Here is a 15,892-nt window from a genome sequence, read left to right as displayed (position 1 = left end):
AAAATATGTGCAGAGTACATGTGCCACGTGCAGAGCTAATTTTGTCATTTTAACCTCTAATTGGCTCTTTTATTCCATATTTATTTTTTCTCTCCAGTTCATTAGCAATTCATCAGAATTTCTACAGCACCTCTTGTGTCTTCTGTCTGGCTTTCAAGGATTTTGGAAGCCTCTGCACTTTTTTTTCCTGAGCACTTTCTGAGTCCTTAATCACCCATTTATCCTCAGAACATGCAAGACTTCCACCAGCTCTCTTATTAACGTTCAATGTGCAAAGTCTTTCAGCTTCTTCTGGATCTCTCTTTGGAAGAGTGAAGCTGTGACAAGAATCTGTGATTAATGTCATATTAAGCTCAGAGAGGCAGGTGAAGGCATCCAGCCAGTAAAAGGTACAAGGTGTAGCTGTACCTCTTGTGGTGGAAGGGTAGCAGCCAGAGGTCAGAGACGTGGCTGGCACTTGATGGCATTGCCCAATGTCTTCAGTTTAGGAGAGTCTATGAAAGGGTCATGGCCAAGTACTGCAGCTCTTTGTATCTTGTTTGAAGAGAGAAAATGGTCGAACTTCATGCATTACACCACTCTGTCAGTCCTGCTTTGTAAATAGAAGCTTCAGTTTTTTAGGCTCATTTTCTTACACAGACTACAACCCCTTTGAGTCTCTACCATGGTTATCTTCATAACCTTTTTCCTAAGTATTGTATACAGAAGTCTGGGAACTGTATTAGTCTTTTCACTACTACTTGATTTTATTAGTGAAGTATACTGTGAAAAATGTTATTTTAAAATCTCAATTTAAAAAAACACAATTTATGACAGAAAAATAGAGCATCTCTTATGATGACTAATTCAGAGTTTTTCTTTGAACAATCAAAGTATTTGTAAAATGTATTGGCAGATCCATATACCTATGGGCAGAACTTCTGATGCTTTGAGTATCATCTTGAATTAAACCAAGGCTGAATTAGTAGTGCAGATGTCCTCCAGATTCCCTGCATAGATGCATTTCCAGGCAGTGAATAGTGCAGTTTATAGGATAAACTCATTTATCTTCTCGAGGCTTCCACAGATCAAATCTGACATTGCTGGTCTGCCTTGAATCACTCTTAAGTTCTTCCATCCTTTTTCACTGGACCTGCATTCCATATGCTGTAGGGCTCAGTTGTATTTTTTAATTGCTTGCAAACAAAGAAGTCAGCATTTGTCTGCTATTGCTGGAGATGAATGGTGGGATAAGTAGCAACATTAGAAGTGATGCACAAGGGGATGTTAAAAAGGGTGGATGATGGAAATGTCCAAACCCGGAATATGTTGGGGGGACTCAGGGCAACCAAGGTTTTGCAAGGCCTAAGTGTAGCGTGGGGAAAAGGTTTCTCAGCACTTAGTGTTGAGTTTGGTTTTCAGATACTGTAAGGGCAATAATCTACTACAAGGCTGTAATACAAATATATGATATGCTATTTAAATCCCATTTGGACAAATGCTTTTATTAAGCATATCTCTGAACATGTATTATACATTTGTTTTACTGTCACCCTTGGGAACAAAGTATCTGCATTAAATTTATGTGCTAAGAAACTTAACACTATTTTCTGCAGTACACATAATCTAAGAGTTTTAATAGACTGTAATCTTTCAGATTTTTATAGTCCTTTTCCTCCTAGATATAAAAGCAGTGAGCAAATATTATGTGCCTCTTGTCATTTCTTTGAGGTGGTTAGCAAATACAAGGGACACAGTATCCGCAGTGAACCGATACGTATTACACATGTAGATATGTTTTATGTTTTTCAAAAACACAAGGAGTTGTGTGACTTTGGAAAAGTAACTTTGAGATTATTCTGCTGCTTCCAGGTTATATTATGTGTTTCAGATATTCAGAAAGTGAATACTGTATTGCCATCCTACTTTCATTTTGAATTATGGTTATCTGCTTTGTAGTAGTGCTGTTTATTGATAATAGAGTTGAGCAAAATACATTTCTTGCATAAAATCTGTCCTAGAGCATTAACGCTGAATGGTTCTAACTTGGATGGAAAGCAAGTTTTCTATTAGAGAATACATTAATGTTAGAAAAATGTTCTAGATAGGATGCTGATGGTGTGGGGGAGGTGGAGATGGCAGCTGATGCCAGTGAAGTTTCCCAGTTGAAGCTCAGTGAGAAAGTCAAGGAAGACAGGTTTAACAAAAAAAAAAAGTTTCCTCTTAGAAGTGGGGAAGCAGCACCACCTGTTAAAGACCAGATCCAATTAGCAGGAAGAGCTGCCTTCTGTAAAAACTTGTATCACAACTGGAATGCATAATTCTAAGGTCACACTAAGGGAAATTGAGCTTCAGTGTTTCCTTTGGTTAAATCTTTTGCTTTATAAAGAATAAAGGTGTTTATAGATGAGCAATTACTTTTGCTCAAACCAGTTCAACTTGACCCTGAAATCAGAGTTTCTGTATTTCAATAGAAAGTGAGGAGAGCACTTCTAAAAGCCAGTCAGACACCTGTAAGTCACCATCTACTTTGAATTTACAGGGAGTGATTCACAAGATCTGCCCCAGGAAGATGTCAGTTCTGAGATACCCAGAGCTGGGGAAAAACCAGGAGTCAGCTCCCAAAACACAAGGCTTGTGAGCATATGGGCTTTTGTAGTTAGTTTGAGCATGATATTCTGGTATACCACAGAATATGGTTTATAGCACTTCCTCTGGTAGGATTTTAAGCTCCTCATTTTCCTCTGCTAAGTGATCAAGTACCATGTTCCCCACATTAATACCTAGAATTGAGGGTTTAACTATCTCCAGACTTGGTATCTGAGATGTATGTAGAAATGATCTGCCAGGCCCTCAAGTACTCCTGTGTAGAAGAAGCTTTTTTAGGTACAAATATTGTAAAATCTGGTGGGGGTAAAGGCCTTTTAAAAGGCCTTTTAAAATCCCAGTAGATATTTTGTTGCTGGAGACCTGTTGGAGATTTGTAGCCACACACCAATATTTGGCCTGACAACCAGAGTGATGAAGTAAGAGCTTGCTGGGGGGACGAGCCCTTGCCAGGAGCTAATGAGGGCTGAAGTGAGTTTGAAAAGCACTCCAAATGAGCCCCGGAGCTGTTTTCAATCTCCCGCCTTCCTCGGCTCTTTCCCTTTGCAGCAGCCGGTGCCAAGGCAGTGCCACTCGCGCACTCCACGTGGAGAGGCTGGCGCGGAGCCCACGGGTCGCGCAGCCCCGGTGGGCGCGGGCAGGTGAAGCGCCAGCGCTCGGCTCGGCCCCGCGCCCCGAACCCGAACCCGATCGAGGGGGCTGGGAGCGAGGGCGGGGAGCGGCCCTGGGCTCCCGCAGCAGGAGCAGGGAGGAGCCGCCGGACGCTGCCAGAGCACGGACCTGCCGCGGGGGAGGGGTGTCCGCGGCTCCCGGCGCTCCCCGCTCGGAGCGAGTGTTGGGGCGAGCGGAGCAGCGGGCACGGAGCCGGGGGATACCTGGATCTAGACCAGGCTGCCGCCTCTTTCCTGCCCATCTGCCCCGATTTGCGGCTGGTGAGTGGCGAGAACTGCGTCCCGTTGGGTCGCTTCGGACCTGGCCGTGCCTTCAGAAAGCGGGGGGGCGGGGATGGAGAGTTAACTCAGTGCTTTTATTTACACTGCAAAGCTACTTTGTAATGCAAGTGGGTTCCCGGGATTGTGGGAGAGTTTGCAGCTGGGTAGAAATGTCGGAGAGCTTAGCGTAGGACCCTGCCAGCGCTCAAGAGCCTGGTGAGAAAGCAAACGCCCCCCTCGACTGGAGATGCGGCTTTTGGGCAGATGCGCTGTGATAAAAGTGCTGTATGAGGTTTATCATTTGACCTTCAGAGCACGGCTCAGCAAATGGGAGACTTTAAACCCACTCACGCTTGGGAAATGAAGCGAGAGGGAAAAAAAACCCCAACAACTCCCATGTTTAGCTTTCAAAGAAAATTATTGCTGGACTGATAGTGTAAAAGTGCTTTGCTGTGTTTTCTGTAGCCAAGTGCTAAGAATGTTCTGTGTTTATCAAATAGGTGTGACTGCCAGTGTGTACCTGCCTGATGTGCCCTGATGGTCTCACTGAGTCTTTGCCTTCTTTAATGTACTGTAGAGGGAGATTATATTAGTGCTCCTATTAAAATAGGAAGAAAAATGTTAATATTAATAACAATTCTTGTTACTTTGTTACTGTGTTCAAACATAGCCTTTGAATTTGGACAGAAAAAAAAGTCTGATTCTAAGCAGATGGTGGAGACGTTTCTTAACCTCTTATGTAACATTTATATAGCAAGGATGATGGTAGGTATAGCTGGGGCCATACCTGAAAGTGTTGCTTTTGTGTCCCTTTACAGCTGTAATAATTTCAATGTTAGTCCCACAGCATGATGAAGTAAAAACCTGTGGAACTTTCAATGCAAGTAACTCTTCTTACAGCCAGAAAGAGACATATTTTGGTTTCTTCCCATTCTGTGAAAGCAGGATTAAAGCTATTTTGGATCAGAATATTTGCAATTGCAAAAACTTTTAAGTCTTTCACATAGTAATGGAAAGTCAGTAAGTTGTATAAATAAGATTTAGTGCGATGACAGTGTGGCAGTTGTAAGCAATGTTTGGGGGTTTGTTAACAGCTTTCTGCACTCTTAAACTATGCTGAGGTGTATACCTGCTTTCCAGAACTATGCACATTTTTTTCTTGAAGTTGTGTGGTTCCAATAATTTCTGCTCGTAGCTGTATCTCATTCCAAAAGTCAAGAGTATTTGAAGCTTTTCGGACTTTAATACATTTTCTTCCATTTTCCCTACATAGATATGCTTTTTTTAAATTTTTTCTTTTTTTTTTTTTTTCAATTAAAACTTTAGAATCATACAAAACTTCTGGAAGAGAATTCAGAGCTCCTTGTTGCTTCTATCTGTAGTCTAAGTATATCTGTTGTAAATTTTGACTTTGAAAAGACTTCGTAGTTAAAAGCACTACCATCAATTTCTGTAGTCAAAGCCCTGCAAATGATTTCTGGAAATGGTCTGCTGTTGTTTTGCTCTCTGTGCCAGAAGTAACTTTAGCTTAAAAAGCAAAGCAAAATCTGTTTCTGAGGGTCTGAAGAACCCTGGTTTTCCCATCCTTTGCAGTCTTTCCCAGCTCAGTCATTCCATAGCTGTTGCTGGTGAGTCCGTTCCTGTGCCAGCTTGGCAGCACTGTCTGCCAGCGTGCCCATCTGTACATGAGCTGTGGTGCTGGCAGGGTGACATCTGGAAACTCGCTATCACAGGAATTGCGATTCCCGAGCCAGCCTGTGACACAGGTAGTGAACCCATGGAGTCTCAGGTTCAGGACAGCACAGCTTCTGAGCCTCACAGGCTGTGGAGGGGAATGGCAGGGACAGCTGGCTCTCAGAACACTTGGAGGAGGGGAAATTTCCCCTCTACAAACCTCTTCTGCTTCATAATTGTCTGCTAACTACTGCCTCATGAAACAAGGACTTAGATTGCTGAAAGTCTGCTTGTTAATAGGGTGACATTAGTTGAGAATAAGGGCATTTATAGACTGTGCTGAAAACACGCTGACCATAATGGCATTTCTCAAAAATAGGAGTTGCGTTCTACCAATTTTTTAAGTGAAATAGCTGCCTTAATAAATATATCAGGTAAGCTTGTTCATTGATGAAATGAGAATTTGAGACTTCATGAAGCTGAAATGCATATATTTATTATACTTGAAATACCTGGGGGAATAAAAGGAGAGCACAGGGATGGCTTGTTCTGGGGAACGCCTGTATTTTGTACAGAGAAAGCTTTTCAGGGAAGAGGTAGGGGTTAACAGCTGAAATGGAAGAGCAAGAATCGAGGTATTGAGAGAAACCAAGCACCATGTATGATAGCATTGGAGTAAGAGCTGGAGAATTTAAAAAATGTCTGGCTGGGAGCCAAAATGGAGATCAACAACCATAAAACATTAAAAAGCAGTTTGACTTGCTAAAGACCATTGCAGTGATAGATAAGTAGACATCTCCCATGAAGCCCAGTATCAAACACCAGGCACCACCTGTTACTTCTCTGAGCACTGAGAAAAAGCAAAGATACAAAGAATTCTGGTAATGTGAAGGAGGAGCAAACCTTCCTTTAGTGTGGCTGTGCACTGGCTGGCACAGCAGAAGAAGGCTGGTGAGGATTTAACTGAGTTTACAGACTGTAAGACTATTGGCCACATTGGAAAACTTCAGCATCTTAAAGGACTGCGAGGCCATTATGGTGTTTCATGTGGAAGGAGCCTTACCAGGTAGTGCTGGGATTGCTAAATGTTTCATATTTTAGAAATACACTGCTTCTAGACTCCAGCTGCTTTAGATGAATTTTAACATGAAAAAAAATTTCTGTTACTTTGCACATCATGTTTATTTCAGAGCTATGATGCTTTGTCTGACAGGTCTGCAAAGTCCATAAAGCCTATGTTGGTTCAGCTGGCTGAGTGGTGCAATGCTGACTACAGCCAAAAAGTTTTAGATAACTTTGAAATGAAATTTGAATTTTGTCCTACTTTAAATGAAAAATCTGTAGTCTTAAAACAGTTTAGTTTTGGATTTTGCAAATTACAGATTTTGGGTATTTTTTTCGTATATGGTTAAAACCACCCTCAACTTGGCTGTTCTCTGTTGTCTTCTAAAAATCTATAAATTATCTGTATTAATATATTAGGTTATACTAAATTTCAACTACGTCATTCCCTCTTGGATTTGTACTTCTGTCACTCCCAATTGCAGGCATTCTGAGTCCAGATGGGATTTGTTGAACCAATGTTTTTTTAAGTCTGGTTGGGGTTTTTTGGTTTTATTTTTTCTTTTTAAGAAACTTAAGGAAAAAATTCTTTAAGTTGCAGCCAAAGAAACAGATGAACTTAATCCAAGTTTTAAAAGAACATGGTAGTTGGGGAGCACCAATCCCACGTAGTTTGTGTGGTACGGCTTTACTTTATTTCCTGAAGGATTTGCAGTGCTTGTCTGCTGGGTGAGCTGTGTTCACTGTTAGCTCCACAAATAATAGATTGATTACTCCATAAAACTGTTATGAAGGAACATCGCCACATGGTACATTCCAGATATGATGCTCTTTCAAGAGTTGTTTTGAACTGCATGGATCAAGTCCTTCCTGAGCAGTTACTGCTATAAAGAGTGCAATAATTAAAGACAATTCTGGTTTTCTTGCCTTAGCAGTCCAGCTGGCATAATTTCTAAAGAGATGATCATGTTTAAAATACCTCGTGTCCAGCTAGAGAGGTAGGATGTATTAAACGTGTAGATTAACACTTTTTCTAATTGTATTTAATCTTCTATTAAGTAGGGCTGTCTGCATTAGAACCTGTATTTTCTACCATCTCATTATTCAGACTACCTGTCCACTGCTTCAAAGCTTTCAGGTGTAAATTTTTATAAGTCCAAAACCCCCACTAATGGAGAATGCCAGGTCCTAAAGCAGTCTGAGGAGTGCAGCAAAAATAAACTTCAACACTGAAAGAATTCAGAATTCTCAAAGATTAAATTTTCAAAGATTACTATTTTTAGGTTTTTCTTTTTCATGGTCAGCATGTTCTTAGATTTCCCATCCCATGTCATATTAAAAATCTTACTATGCTTTTACTTGTCACATCTTAATTGGCTTATTTATTCATCCTCTAAAGCAAAGACTTTCAGTTAACTATTTCATTGGGCCATTGTTACATCTCTCTAAGTTCCCAGTCACTACAATTATGGCAGAGGAGACAAAATGCAGTGGACAGTTAAGAATATAATGTACGAATATTTTTTGGTGTGACAGCTGCAGGTGAAGTTTTGCTGTCAGTGGATTTACAGCCACTTCTGTAGAGAAGGACACAAATGAAGTGCCATTGTAGGGGATGTTTAATCCCCTCAGAAATGAGTGAAACAAAACTCAGATAACATTAGCCTGGTCAAATTCAGTGGCTCAAAATAGAAAAGTTACCAAACCAAATGAAAATGTACAGCCCAGCTCACATTGTAGAGAATTGGTTTGAGTCCCAGTTTTTCATAGCTGTGACTGAATAAAATATTTAATCAGATGGCTACCTTAGCATGCAAAATCTTGCTTTAATGTGTCATTGAATTAACTTCAAGGCAAGCATGTGCTTCCATTGCCTCTCTAAAAGACTCCATAAAAATGAACAGAACTCAAGAGTTCCTCAAGGCTTAGGAAAAAAGAATGAATTGGCTCTACCTGTTAAAATTTTAAGGTTTGAAAGGGTTCATGAATTGCTTGTTACAGGAGAACAAAGGCAGAATTATATGTTCTGGTACTGATGATCTTTTCTTCAAATTTAGTAGTTCTAAAACATTTCTGAACAAAAGGTACCCAGGTAGCTTTTACATCTGTGGAAAATAAAGCATTTATCTTTGATCATATTTAAAGGAGGCTGCTGAGCTGTCTGGACAAAAGTTACAATTGCCATGTCAGTGTTGTCAAGGGGCACAGATACACTGAGGAGCCAAGTCCGTGTGTCTGTGCTGGGGTTGCCCAGCTGCTGCGGGCACAAGGTTGGGCATCTGTGTTTGGCTAAGAGATGTGTGGTTTCCTTCATGAAGTGGTTGAAAACAGCTACTAAAAATTAATGTTGTAAGTGTCCTGCATTTAAAGCAAAAGGATGTGTGTCTGTCTTCCTAAAATAGCAGATATTTGCAGTCTCTCTGTCCCTTCTGTTCAGGTATTATGGTAGAGAGTAGCTTTGATCAGTGTACAGCAGTTTGAACTGGATCCAACTAACTTAGAAACAAATGGAACAGCATCACTGTGCAACATCTCTCTTATGTGAGTGAATGTAAAAATAAGCAGCCAGAAATTCCAAAAGTGCTGCCAGACACCTGGAGAGGAGCTTTCTCTGCTCGATGTCCAGCTCTCACTGTGTCCACTGAGGTTTGACATTGCCTGCAGTGCGAGAGAAAACCAGACTGCTGAAACCCAGTGGAATTTCACATATCTAATCTATCTCTTCAGACCAAACGAAAGTTTAGCCAGCCCCTTGAATTTGCTCTCTGTGCTCAGCAGAAAGTCCTCCTTGGGCTTGACTTTCCTGGCCTAGGGGAGGGGGTACCCAGGAGGAGTGTGTGGAATTGAAGGCTGGAAAAATTTGCTTGTCAAGCAGCATATTCTCTTGTTCTGAGTGGGTATCTAAATGAAAGTGATTTCCCAGGGCATCTGGCTCTGCACATGATCTAGAACAAATAGTAGAGGATTAATTTTCGTTTCAGAAGTGGAGGATTTAGCTCTGTCTCAGGGAGATGCTACGTGGGGGGCTGCCAGGGGGAGCATTCCAGTCGTCAAAGCACTTTGCTCAGAATTAGCATTCAGGCAATTAAATAGCTCAGCTGGCTGGGCAGGCTTAGCTCTCTGAGCACTCAGCAAAGGTATCAGGGAAGAAAATGAGTAAGAAACTTCCTTGCTTATCTGCCTTAATCTATGTATGTTGTGTCTCTCTGCAAAGTTCAGTGTCTGTAATGCAAGCCTTGCAATTTGGACTTGCAATGCTGTTAATTAAATTCGGTATTAAAAAGTTAAAACAGTTGTAATTAACTGATTCTGTTTTTTTTAGCAAGTGTTGATTTATTCTTCTAAGCAGCGCATAATTAGTGTTTTTCATGCTCTTTTTCCTCCTCTCTCCCCCAGGCTCATGTAAATTGGGTAGCAAACTCTTATATGAGTGTGGTGTTTGACCTTTCATGTTATTTATCAAAATAATGATCTCCAATTTACCTTTTTATCTTATTAAAACAAAGTTGTAGTTAAGATGGGAAAAATTGCTGTAAACACCTCACACAAGTTTTGATCTTGAGCTGTGGTCACTTCTACAATGTTAATAGTTCGCATTTATCTACATGTTGCCTGAAAAACCTTAGGAGAAAATCTTTTAATATACTTTATTTATGACATGTTACATTATGCACTGCCTTTAGAGTACATGTCACTGAGAAGCAAGAGCTTCACAATCAGCAATCCTGGGATTTTGTCAATTTGGGAAAACCTTGTGGTTGTATTCTATCTTTTTAGTATTAATAACAGTTCATTTTTGAGCTTCTGCTAAAGACCTAGTCTACTATTGAGAAAATTTGATATGTCTGCTGAAATAGCTTGATTTATTCAAATAAGGCATTTCAAAATTTTTTTACAAACGTGAATATGCCTCATTTTTAATAGAAATTGGAAAAGAGGTTACTGAAACCAGCACAATATTGGCTATTAAATAATCTCTATTGTGTGGGCTCATCTCCTGCAGGTTTTCAAAGCACACAGGTAAATTGCAGTGCAAGGTGTGGATGGTGACACCATTTATACCAAAATCTGTTTTTATAAATAGTGGCTACAGCTTAGTTTTGTGCACAATGATGTTGTTCTGTACATGTCAGCCATTACTTGTTAGCTGTGACACAGACACTGACAAATCTCTATTCATTTGACTTATAACTTGGTGTAATCACTGAAAATTGACATAACTTCCCTCTTAAAATTTGTTGAACAAATTTAAGTACTTTAAAACATTCCTGGCAGTGTGTGTGGCTCCTTTCCCTGTTTCCCTGTGTTGCAAAAGGTGAAGCTCAGAACAGAGTTTTACTCATGTTAATCTAAAGTTATTTTTGAGCTGCAGCTCTCTAAACTGTGCTTTATTTGTTTCTTCAGGAGCATCACGTGTCCACTGAGAACTTGGAGCATGGCTATGAGCAATGCCAGTGACTCTGTGGTCCTGAGCAATGGCAGCATCTTGTCAAATGCTGCTGGCCCAGGGGTTGTTGCAGTGAATGATGGCAACATCACAGTCCAACAGCTCCCATCCAAGGAAACACCAAGAACAAAACCAAATCCAAATGGCTGCCTACAACTAAATGGTACAATCAAACCATCCTTTCTGCCTTTAGACAACCAAAGAACTCAGCAGATGTTGTCGCAATGCTGCCACCCTTGTCCATACCATCATTCTTTAAGTAGTCATAACAGCAAGCAAGAATGTCATTCAGTAGTTGGCAGCTCAGCACCATCTTCTGTGACCTCCTGCTGCATGCAGCCACACACTGAGTACTCAGCCTCTATTTGCCAAAAACACACCCCTGTCTATCAGCCTGCCTGCTGTCTTCAGCCCTCCCCATCCTTCTGCCTTCACCATCAGTGGCCTGACCATTTCCAGCATCAGTCTGTGCAGCAACACATAGCCAGGATAAGGTAAGCAGGTTGCATTATTTCTTAGTTCTCAGCTGGATAATTTTTCCCAGAACTATTTTGTATTCTTACAAAAGCAGAAGACTTGAAAGGAAGATGAACCAAATTTATTTCGTAGTGATTTTATAGATGAATTTTCGATGTGTTACCAAGTTATTATTTCCAGGAAAAACAAAGTCAGGAGGTTTGTTTTGCTGGGCTCCATGAATATTCCTGAAGTGAATTAGCTCTTTCTTGGGAGAAAAAAAAACCACTTTTTTTCTTTCTTCCTGGGGATTGTTTGGAAGCTCATGAGCTCTTTTGGAAGACACAGGGTACACCTCTATTGTGTAAAACAAACCAGTAAAGAGATAGCTAAGAATACACTGAAAGATCTGGTATGTCTGTAAAGTCCAATCAAAACACATATTTCCTTAAACAGATGCATGGAAAAATACTTTCAACAATTCTATTCTCAAATGTACAGGGTGTTTTTCTTTGTCAGGTCAGCTGATTCACTGGGTTGCCCTCATGTCTTCTCAGTGTAGGTTATCTGTTAAACTTCCATATTTTACTTGGAGTGAGAAATTTGGGATCTTTCCAGGTTTTAGTACTTTCTGTTCTCCATTTCATAAGAACCTGCCTCTATGTATTTGTTAGCTTTGGAGTTCCACGGCTTCAGGGAGGAAAAAAAAAAGTCACGAGAAATATCTTCTACAATCTCCTGGTCCTAGGCAAAATCTAAGGGGCAATTTCTAAAAAGCAAATTCCCATTAAAGGAAGACGCTCTGAAGCTTTTAAGCAAGGTTATTATTTCTTCTGAGTTGCAGTTGGGCTAAAAGCAGTGGATTTTCATGGGAGCATTAAAAACTACCCTTCTCCTTGCTTGTTCTCCAACATCTGCACCCTTATTCAAGAACTTGGAGCTGTAAGTGTTTCTCAGTCAGTTACAATGATTTTGTCTTGATGAAATATATGAGCTAATTTTAAACCCCTAAATATATCAGACTGGGAAAAACATGAAATGTGGAAAAACTCAAAGTGAATAAAGCTTTTTTCTCCTAAGGTAAAAGCAAATGAAAATAGGGATGATAATACAGACTGCAAATCAGCTTTCTCCTGCCAGTTATTCCACTTACAAATGGGAAAAATCCTAGTTGTCAGATCTGCTTACAATAAGAGATGTTTTTTCCACCCCATACTTGTTTAAATGTCAAGCAAAGATGTTGTATAATTTTGTACGCAAAGGTATGGAGGAAGTTGAACTATTGTATGATCAGTCATACTTTTCAAACTGTTGGAATGGTTGCACTGATTTCACTGTTTTTGTCCCTGTGCAGCAGGGTTGTTAAACTTCATCTGTATTCCATAGTCATGAGGAAGTGAATAAATGCCATTCATAGTCTGGGTTTCAGGTTTTAGTCTAGAAATAAAAAGAGTGAATATTTCATCTGGATATGGTAAAATAATGTTTTCTGTCACACTTCACAGATAGAAAAACTATTTAAACTGCTCTGATTGGGCTCTTGAGCCAAGACGCTGGTTTTTCATCTTCCTTGCCATACCATACACTTCTACAAAAATGTACCGAAATTATGAATAATGATTTCTGATAAATGGTTTGTCTTACTGCTAGTAGTCAAAACAAAGATGCAATCCAACCTTTAAAGCACCTATACTTACTTAACCAGCTCTCTCTGTTAGCATACCCTGCATATCCCTATCAAATGATTGCTGGATTGCTTCCATGCCTTTTCACTCTGTAAACTGCCCATGGCTACATTAATGGACAGTGTATACTGATCTGACTATCATGTAGCATGGAACCAAAGACTTCTTTTCTCTCTTCATACTCAACAAAATGTGTCTAAATACCATAGTCTGTCATTGCATTGTGAAGTTTTCACCCAGAGAGGCCACTGTCAATGTGGATATGTTGGGAGATGGTAAAAACTGGGAGCAGCTGGATGCAGCCTTGGAGGTGGATGGATGTGCACTGAGGAAGAAGCAAACTGCCTCATTTGCAGCTCCTTGGCAGTGCTAAAAAGGAGAGGTGATAAATTTGTATTTTTTTTTACGTGCTAGGGTCACTTCCTGTAAACAGAAGAGTAACACTTAGGTGTGTGATATTTCAATGTGATCATTGTTCAACACTCTTAATTTTATTGCAGTTTGAGTTTATGATCTGCACAGCAGCTTCTTCTCCAGGTATTTTTATTACAAGGTTCATTGGAAATCATCCAGCATTATGAAATGTGCATGTTTTAACAGGGTTATTTAAAATGCAGGTTTTCATAGAATACATTAGTTAAATTCAGTATGTAGACAAACTAAGCTTAATTTAGCTTCTTTCTATTTTTAAAAAATACATTCAAATATTGTTATAATTTTAAGAAGGGAGAAAAGTTGTGATTAGATAGAGGAGGGTCGCACTCTTTGCAGACTGTATCACTGATGCTTACAGCTCTGGGCAGGTAACCGGTTCTTTCAGCAAAACAGGTTTTGTCAGGTTTTGAAGCCCAAGGCTTAACATTTGTCAGTGACCTAATATTAAAGGAATGTGGCTCTGGTATATCATTGCAGAATGGAGTGAGTAAAGACAGATTGAAATAATGCCACACTTGTCCTATCCTCTTAAAGCTGGCTGGATCTGGAATTTTGTAGAGGGTTCAGCTTTGAAGTTTAACTAAATTACATGGAAACGTCATCTATCCACTACATCTTGAGAGTCTGGACAACTGTTAAATTTTTTAGGTTGGTGAAAACGTTCTGTAGCATAAAAGAAAATATTTTTAGTGGTTGGTGTTTTGCAGCCTGATTGTAGTTAAAAATTCTATTGTAAGAGTAGGTAAAAGAGGTCAACATTTGGTTGTAATGATTCTGATGATTTTTAGATGTTTTCCTGACGTTGGAAAATCTTGAGTAAAGTTTCTTGTGTTATTTTGTGCGCATATTTAAGAAGTAGCTCATGTAAACATGTTCATACCCCTTTTTTTCAGTGGCCATAATATCTTGACCACACAAATGCTCCCTGGGAAATTCTAGCCATCTCTCCATATCACAATGCAGTTTTCTGGGGGTTTGATTTGCTTTCTAACCATTTGTAAATTTACCTGTGTACAACCATGTCACATTTAATTCTCTTCAGTACTGTTGGATTATTTTTTGTTTCCCTACCCTGCTGCTTTGGAGAGCTCATGCTGAAGTATCCTTTTTTGTTGAAATGCGCTTATGCATCTCAAGAAACTTGAGGGCTTAGACCTACTGGAAGATATGTAGTTGCTGCCACCTGCTTCTGCAGTCATCAGCAGCCTTCAACAGGGTGGGGTAGAAATGGTGAAAACCAACCAAGTAAAGCTGTGAAAGAAGCATGAAGATTCATCCATAAGGACTGGAAGTACTGAGTTAGGAGTCCCTAGGGAAAAGTAAAACTGTGCAGCCCAGTAGCATGCTTAGTGGGATGAAAGGAGGATAAAATAAATAGTGAACAGTTGCATAGTTTTCTAGGAGAGCTAAATACTTCCATTTTAAAAAAGCCAGAATACTCTTACAGTCTTTCCTAGTATTTTTCAAAACCTCTTCTTCATATAGGAAGGCATGCATGTCAGTAGGAGTGGCAGAGGAAGGATGTGCGGAGATCATTCAGGAAGTCATCTCAGGATTGTGGAAGGCATGGAATAACAGTGGTGGCATTTCTGGTACCAAACTGGAATGCTTCCTTCAGACATTTATGAGAAGTTTTTAGTGGGAAAACACCAGTTAAAAGCTACCCGTGTGCTTGTTAATCTTGATGTCAACTCTGCTGGAATCTCTTTGGTGATAAAATTTAGAAAGCTTAGTTCTGTGGACTCAGAGAGAAAAGGTAGGACAGAAGTGGTCAGGGAGCTGTGAAGGAATTGCTGGTGCTGCTGCTAAGGTAAATGCTCCAGCCTGTCAGTGTGTGCAGTGCTTGCACTTTCACAGTATCAAACCCAATAAATTCAAACAAGCACTCTTGGCTCAGGGTGAGCCTGTTTTGTGTCACCCACTGTTATTTACTTTTTTAGACTATACTGTTAATGCTTTTGACTAAAGCAGACAAGTAAGGAAAACTGTTCTGAAAAGCATCTGAATTATCTGTGGTAAAAAAATAACCAGGCTGAAAGGATATATGGGATGATCTCCCCATGATCATGCAATCATCTCAAGCTGGAACAGGAAAATAAAATCTGTTTAAAGTCCCACAGAATCCTTACTTTGGTTAAAATTTAAATACTGCTCCTCATCCTCCACCAGCTTACTTTGGAGGTTTTAGCTCCCAAAGCTTAATTAGTTTAAATTGCTGGATTCAAAGCTTTTGCTTGTTAGACCAATTAATATTCTAAAGAAGGCAAAAGACAGCATCAGGAATCTGGTAAAGTATCCAGACTTATTGTACATCTTGCTTTCGGTTCAATTTAAACCTTCTTTTGAAGTGTTTTGCCATTGCAGATTTATGTGATGGTTCTGGGACACTAGGATCTGCTGTGTCTCAGAGTTCTGTGCCACACACTGTTCAAACAGTACTGCAGACATGTGAATACTTACACTTCATTTAATACTTAAAAATGAAGCTCTCTAGAAATAAAAAAGCTGTGAAGTGAGGATAGAACACTACAGCTGCCTCTTACCCATTTTAGATTTTTCCTTCTAGTTATTTGGCATAAAGATCAGAACCAGAAAAAAAAAAATCTCCTGTTTTT

General features: G+C 39.8%; 1 protein-coding gene across 8 annotated transcripts in view; it reads left to right on the top strand.

The window, feature by feature from the left end:
- Positions 1-15,892, top strand: part of DISP1 (dispatched RND transporter family member 1) — an 83,344-nt gene that overhangs the window by 40,806 nt on the left and 26,646 nt on the right. For 6 of the 8 annotated variants that reach the window (XM_068185564.1, XM_068185563.1, XM_068185570.1 and 3 more), the window contains exon 2: positions 10,659-11,195. In XM_068185564.1, coding sequence (XP_068041665.1) covers positions 10,659-11,195 — 537 coding nt within the window. Of the gene's footprint in view, positions 1-3,438; positions 3,519-9,123; positions 9,148-10,658; positions 11,196-15,892 lie in introns of those variants that run through there. The other 2 variants (XM_068185567.1, XM_068185568.1) reach the window with 2 other exon arrangements.

This window comes from Anomalospiza imberbis, chromosome 3 (genome assembly GCF_031753505.1).
Source record: "Anomalospiza imberbis isolate Cuckoo-Finch-1a 21T00152 chromosome 3, ASM3175350v1, whole genome shotgun sequence".
In the NCBI taxonomy this organism is placed as follows: domain Eukaryota; kingdom Metazoa; phylum Chordata; class Aves; order Passeriformes; family Viduidae; genus Anomalospiza; species Anomalospiza imberbis.
Note: the sequence above shows the minus strand (reverse complement) of the source record. Positions and strands in the feature narration are given on the sequence as shown.